The sequence below is a fragment of the Octodon degus genome, unplaced genomic scaffold (assembly GCF_000260255.1).
Source record: "Octodon degus isolate 3935 unplaced genomic scaffold, OctDeg1.0 scaffold00137, whole genome shotgun sequence".
Lineage (NCBI taxonomy): Eukaryota > Metazoa > Chordata > Mammalia > Rodentia > Octodontidae > Octodon > Octodon degus.
In genome coordinates this window covers 5,514,201-5,521,393 of record NW_004524713.1, presented here as the reverse complement: position 1 = coordinate 5,521,393, position 7,193 = coordinate 5,514,201, and the positions used below count along the sequence as shown (strand labels likewise).

At 39.0% G+C, this 7,193-nt stretch overlaps 1 protein-coding gene across 1 annotated transcript in view; it reads left to right on the top strand.

Moving 5' to 3' along the window:
* Positions 1-6,521, top strand: part of Fbxw2 (F-box and WD repeat domain containing 2) — a 29,562-nt gene extending 23,041 nt beyond the window's left edge. Inside the window, 1 exon segment of the mRNA XM_004641469.2 lies at positions 5,815-6,521. Coding sequence (XP_004641526.2) covers positions 5,815-6,103 — 289 coding nt within the window. The 3' untranslated portion in view covers positions 6,104-6,521.
* Positions 6,522-7,193: the final 672 nt, after the last annotated feature.

Below are 7,193 nucleotides of genomic sequence, written 5' to 3'. Positions count from 1 at the left end.
GGCTGGGGAGATGGCTCAGTAGGATAAGCGCTTGACCGGCAAACGCAAGGATCTGAGTTCAATCCCCGGTTCCGCAAAAAAAAAAAAAAAAAAAATTGTACCAGGTGAAATATTTGGGGCCAGGGAGATGGCTCAGTGGAATAAACACTTCCCTGGCAAGTGGAAGGGCCTGAGTTCAATCCCTGGTTTAAAAAAAAAAAAAAAAAAAAAAATCAGTAAGTTAAGTTTTGTTTCATAGTTCATTGCAATTCTGTATTGTTGTATGGGTCTGGCCAACCTTGGTGGGGTTGAGAGATCGTGTGGCCTTTACTGACTGGTAGAAAGAGGTACCTAGAGAACATGTAACTTGTGGTTTCTTGCCAAAGAAACAAAGAGGTTGTTGGACAAATAATTTTGTGATTCATTCCATACCATAGATGAGCTTGAATATTAGCTGTGTCTGTTAGCATATTTGGGGCTGATAGAAGCCAGTGCTATGTGATAAATGAGAAAATTTATTTTATTGTTAGACTTTGGTTTAAGACCCAGTGCCATCTATAATTTGCTACATGATTTTGTATAAATTTCTCAACTCCCTTGTACCTCAATTTCCCCATCTATAAGTGAATATTAAATGTGTTGAAAACCTAGCACAAGACTAGGCAGATCTTTACTATTAAGAACTTGAGAAACCTTTACAGTAAGAAACCTGTTAGAATTTGTCAAACCTTCTATACTTTACACTTCTGGTGCACATGCCTCTTAACAATTCAGAGTTGTGTTACATAGCAGGTCTAGAAATGGTGACCAGGGAGTGTGGAGGAAGCTGAACATTCTCTTCATTGTTTTATGTATGACTATTTGATGTCTGCTGGTGTGGGGTCTGGTAATACCAGCCAGCAAGACTTTGGCAGTCCCCATCTTATTGTTCACAAAGTTTACAACCTCATTTCTTGCTAGAGTCTGACCAGTGTTGTGACCAGTGAGATCTCAGAGCCATCAGAATCATTTCTTGAAATAACTTGATTATGTTTTGAGAAAACAAAGATTTCTGAAACATCCTGAAAAATGTTAGCATAAGACCTTTATTTTATTTTATAGGTGAGGAAATTGATGCCAAGACATGATAGGGGCCTTGCCCAGCTTTTCACATCTCGCCCTGCACTCACATTCATCCATCCGTGGCTGTAGTTAATGTATGAGGATGCCAGAGGCACCATAAAGTGAGAAAAAACTTGGAAGATCAGGCTATTTTGCAAAGAAGAAATTTAAGCAGTCATTATGGGGAGATCACATCTTATGGTTGAATATTGCTTTTAGTTTGAATTACAGTCTTTGGAGGAGGGTCGGAAGTAAAGTAGACTAGACGTATCGTAGTTGTTTTAGTGCTTAATCTCTAAAGGTTTTTTATTCATTTATGTTTTTCTAAAGGTTTTAATTTGATCCTGCATTTATTTTTCTCATGTATACTTTCTACTCAGAATTGCAGTTAGAGACTCTAGGGCCCGCATGAAAGTTCTGTTGGTTTTAGTGTTTGATATTCTAGCTTTAAGTAATGAATCAGCAAGATTGTTTGATGTTGGAAGTACTGGGGTCAGAACTTTTTGTTTTATCTTTGCCTTTTCTCCTCCAAAGACAAACTGACCTCTTTTGAAACACTAGTATAAATTCTGTGGCCTCGTAGGCTAGATCTGGTAGGGCCTCTTAAACTTTGAAGCTAATTCATAAGAAGTAAAGTATAAATGACAAACTGTTGCTCAATAAATCTGAGGTGTGATGCAATCTCTTAAGCTTGGTTAGCTCAGTGCAGAAAGCAAGATTACTCAGGGTCAAGAGCCCAGTTTTCTAGCAGGGATACCTTTTTACAGTTTTAAAGTGATCAAAGTAAAAGAGTTGGTAAGCCTCCCAAGATTTGCATTTGAGAGACATTTCTACACTGTATTTGTGTATCTTTGGAGTCATCTTTACCATTCTTAAGCCCTGTCTTCAGAGCTACCGAGTTTCCGGTTGTATCCTGCTTTAAATTGATGATTGAGAAATCACTAGACTTTTGAGCTGTTTTCCCCGCTCTCTTTTGGGTCTCTTTAGTAGGAATTTGTATTTGCTTTCATTGTGGGACTGCTTTATTCATTAGCAGACATTACTGAGCCACCTATCTGTGTGTCAGGCATTATGATGCATACTGGGAGATAACAGAAATGCTTACAAATTCATAGAAATCACTAATCAACACAAGAGAATATTAATACTGAGTAGCTAGTTATAGGGATTGGGGACAGCTTACTGGTAGAGCACTTAGCTAGCTTGTGTGAGGCCCTAGATTCAGTTGCCAGTACCACAATAACAAGAAAACAAAAAACTTCATTACATACAAATTTTTTAATGCTTGTAATAAGAGGAACATAATACAGGATATTTCTTTAGGAAAGCATGTATATGTATATGTGTGTATATATATATATGCTTCAAATTAAGGTGTGTAGTACTAAGTGTTAAGGGTAGGTACGTCTGTAGTGTGGTGTGTTGCAGAGAGACTCCTTCATTTGAAGAATTCATGTGTGGCTGGGGATGGAAATAAGGTGATAATAAATCAGATACAAATTCTAGGGTGAGGTTTACTAACTAAAAGAGTCCTAAGAGTACATAGTGAGAAACCAGTAGAGTACTGTTAGCAATAGTGTAGGCCAAGATGATGGCTTGGACCAGGGCTGTGGTACTGGAGAGCATAATAAATACTAAAGAAAAGTTTAGACAGTAAAATCAGTGGAGTTTGGTGGTTTAATCTGTTATTTGACTAAGGAGGAGAATTAGATGGTTGCCATGTTTACTAGCTTGAGCAGTTGGGTGAGTGAGTGAAAGAGGAATTAGGCAGTGGTGGCAAACCTATGGCACGTGGGCCGCAGCAGGCTGCTTGTTATCATTGAAAGCTCTAAAAGATTTGCTGTCCCTGAAATAGGGAAATAAGTTTGGCTAATAAATTCACTTTTGGACAGATTATGTATGAGGTATTTTGCCTTGTTTACTCCTTAGTTCTGCTTCCAACATTGGTTGGCACACTTTACATTACAAGGGTTTTCAATACATGCTGAGTGAGTGAACGTGATTCATGTATGAACATCATACTGATGAAAAATGGCAGTGAAATGGTAACTGTAACTCATCTCATACACCTTTTCCCTTTACTTGTAGACATGTTTGTAAAGAATTGCACCATAGGGTCTAGTCAGGGATGATTTGGGATGAATGTTGTTCTTGAACATAGCCATGCAAACGCTTACCTAAAGCAGCAATTTTTTCCATCTAGAAGGTGAGTTCGTTTTCTGATCTGCTTTCTAAGCAAAAGATCAGAACTTACCTGGTTTTTTATTTTCATACATATTCTTAGTATTGCTCTATAGTATCATAGAATTTCTTGTATCAGAGGTTATTAATTCTAGGGTATGATTAAAAATATGGTAATTCATTTATTTGTAATCATAGTAAGTTGGGTATGGATCCGAGCACTGTAGGAGGCTAAGACAGAAGGATCACAAATTTGAGTGAAGGCTGGGCACCTTGATGAGACAGTCCTGGGTGCGATTCCCAGTACTACAAGACAAAAAAGAAAACCCAAAATAGTTAAAGACACACTGCTGTTAATCACCTTCAAAATGCACTCTCTGACTTTCTGCACACTTACCTCAGTGTTCTTCTTGCTGTTTTGTGAAGGAGTTCTGGAAGTCCTCTTCCATGTCTTTAGTTGCATTGTTGAGTCTCCCATGATTTCTTGAATTAATTAAAAACATTTACCTTTCATGGTGAGTTAGACTTTATGGAAGAGCCAGAAGTCGTACGATGCCTGGAATGGTGAATAAAGTGGATGATGACACACTGAAATGCCATCTGCCTGCCTTTCCATTGATTGATTACACTTAGCAGCAGTACTTATCACAATTTTGCCTATTCAACAAAATTTGTCAAATATAGAAAGGCCTTTAATATTCTCTTAATGTGGAATGTTCAGTTCCATTTTTTCTTCAGGAAAAAATACACAAAAGCAAAAAATTCTTCCAAGTTCATGTGACAAAAGCTAGAATAGTTTGATTATCTTCATGTTCCCATTTTATTCATTGTAGCATTTATGCTGAACATGTTCTTATGTTCCTAGTCTTACGTTATGTCTTCCTTGTTCTTAGGGGCAAACATTGTTCATTTCTGAGGGACCGCTGGTCATCATTCATTGTGTCTTCACACTCAAAACACACCTATTCAGTGGAATTCCACTTATTTGTGCTATGATCCATTACTTTAGGAGTTGTATAGCTTGAGTGGAGATGCCTGCTTTCTTCTGGGAAGCAGCTGAATATGGAGAAAAAAACTATAGATTCAGGTGTCACATCTAGGCTCAAATGCTAGGTCTCCATTGTATTAGCCTCACTTTATTCACTAGTGTAGTGGAGAAATTATCTTCACCTCACTGCATTGTGAGAATTGAAATTATTAAGGTGTATGCCTGCCCAGTAGTAAATGCTACATAAATAAATGACTTCTACTGTTAGATTGAAGTCTCCTTCTTTGTCACCCTTTCCCTTTTTCCTTAGTTTTCTCTTTTACAGCTTGTTATATCTAGCCTGGCTCTTACATATCCAGCACTGTTGAGAAATAATGATACGTAGTTTAGTTGGCTCTGTCATTCTCTCATCCTTCTACTGGCCTTACTTAAACTGGTTACCAGGCCCTGTCTGTTCTCTTTGGCTTTGTGGATACTTACTAGTTTGGTGATGTTCTTTTTTTTTTTTTTTTGTGGTACAGGGAATTAAACTCAGGACTTATTCTACTGAGCTATCTCTTCAGCCCTGATATTCTTGTTAACATATACATTTAAGTGTCTACCTTGAACCAGTCGTATTGTATAGAGCAGTATTTGTATCCTGTTGTCTTACAGCTGTTACTACTGCTTCTAGAAAGACATCAGATTTTCTGGTCAACATCATGTTTCATTAAAAATGGACAGAAATTTTTTTTTTCTTGTTTCATTTGTGCTGCTGTTTGCTTCTGTGTCTCCTATTTCGTGCCTTTGTCATTGATTTTTTGGAAATTGCCAACCTGTGATAGTTAGGTCTGCCTTTCCAACTCCTGCAGTTTTCGCTAAAAAGATCTGAGGAATCTGTTATTCTTAAATGTTTCTAAATTATTTTATCTTCGAAACTTTAAGATTGGGTGTGGTGGTGTGCACCTGTAATCCCAGCATTTGGGAGGCTGAAAATAGGAGGATCGCTGTAAGTCTGATCTGTGTAGTGAGACCCTGTAGACCCTGTACTAAATACATTAAAAAAGAAAAGAAAAACTAAATATTTTCAGCTTCTACTATTTTTAGAGAGAAACTCATTTGTTTGGTGCCTGGAGAGTAGACTGACACTGTAGTCACTTAACTTTAGATTTGCTCTGGGTTTTAGACTGTTCGGTGCTCTAGGATCTGATATCTAAATCTTTTAGTGACAGATGTTGGTTCTTGCCTTCTAGTTCTACTGGCAGCTGACAAATTGTGACGCCTTAGCAAAGGGTTTACTGTGCTTGGGCTTTAATTTTTCACTTCATAAATAAGAACGGTAAAGATGATCTGTAAGATCCTTCCTAGACTTGATGAATGTTTTGTGCTTTTGTACAGTTTATCAGATACTACTACCATCTGTGGGAGGGACTTTGTCTTCATATTTTCATTTTTAGCACAAACTTCATTTAACTGTAGCTTTGCTTGAATTTTGTGCTGGTTTTAAGTGTCCCACAAATGATTACAGTATTAATAGAAGTAAAATAGACTTCTGCTTCATGATCCCTTAACTCTCATCCTTGTAGGGTCATCAAGACTCCTGAGGTAGCGAACTTGGCCTTGCTTGGCTTTGGAGATGTCTTTGCCCTGCTGTTTGACAACCGCTACTTGTACATCATGGACTTGCGGACAGAGAGCCTGATTAGCCGCTGGCCTCTGCCAGAGTACAGGAAGTCAAAGAGAGGCTCGAGTTTCCTGGCAGGTGAAGCTTCCTGGCTGAATGGACTGGATGGGCACAATGACACGGGCTTGGTCTTTGCTACCAGCATGCCTGACCACAGTATTCACCTGGTGTTGTGGAAGGAGCACGGTTGACCCCGTGAGCCACCACCGCTGACTGACTGACTTTGGGTGCCGAGGCTGCAGGCTTTGGGTGCAACCTCTCTGGCAGCCGACTGCATGAACCAAAGTTCTCTCCTAATGGTATCATCACGCAGTGCACAATCATTTATCTGTTTTGCCAGGGGCCAGGGCTCGGGGAGGGGGTGGGCTTGTTTTATTGACATACAGCACAGCATGCTAATGGGGTACATTGACTTCATTTGTACTTTGTTATGTTGGTCAGTGTAAGAGGATGCATTTGGGGCTCATCTTTCTTGAGTGGAATATTGATTTGAAGTAAAGTTAAATGTTTCATCTGCTAATTGATTGCCTATGAAATCACTTTCAATCTGCTATTAAAAGCTTTCTACCATAGCTTTTTTTGTTTGAAATTAAAGCAAAGGTGCTATGATGTTGTTACAGCAACTTTTTTCACGTGGGGCTTAGCTTTTGTCAAAGCCAGTGTTACAAAGACCACTGAGTCCTGTGACTTTCATGAACTTTCTGCTAAATACCAGTGCTACAGAAAATCTGTCTTCCAGTACAATTCGAGTTCTATAAATTAATTGTTTAAAACTTGTTCTAAACCCTAGTCTGGGCAGAGTCAAGATTGGCATGATAAAAATGTCAGAGAATTGTACAGTTTCCCCATGTGAAGAAAGCTTCTTCCCCCTGCATCCCCTGGTGGGTTGCTGCGCAGAGGTAATGTGAGGATGTAGTACAGAGACCACTGGGCTGCAAGATTGGTGACTGGGAGCCTGCAAGCTCAGGCCTCTCCTTTCTCATGGCCCTGCTTTTCTTGTTTGTGCAGGTGGGTAGACAGCTAAGATTCCTTCCTGTACTGCATCCACTGAAGTGTTCAAAGTTGGTATTGCAGTTTTGTCTGATTCTCTGATTGTTTCTTCAAGTTGGAGATAATATTTAAGTGAATCGGATACAAATTTGTTATCTATAAGGATTACTTAAAAAGGACAAATAGAAGGGGAATGTAAAGTGTAACAGGTTCCACTTGGGAAACATAAGTAAGTGGTGCTGATAGGAGTTAGGTTTCTGTAGCGAGGCAGTGTGCTAACTGGGAGGAAGA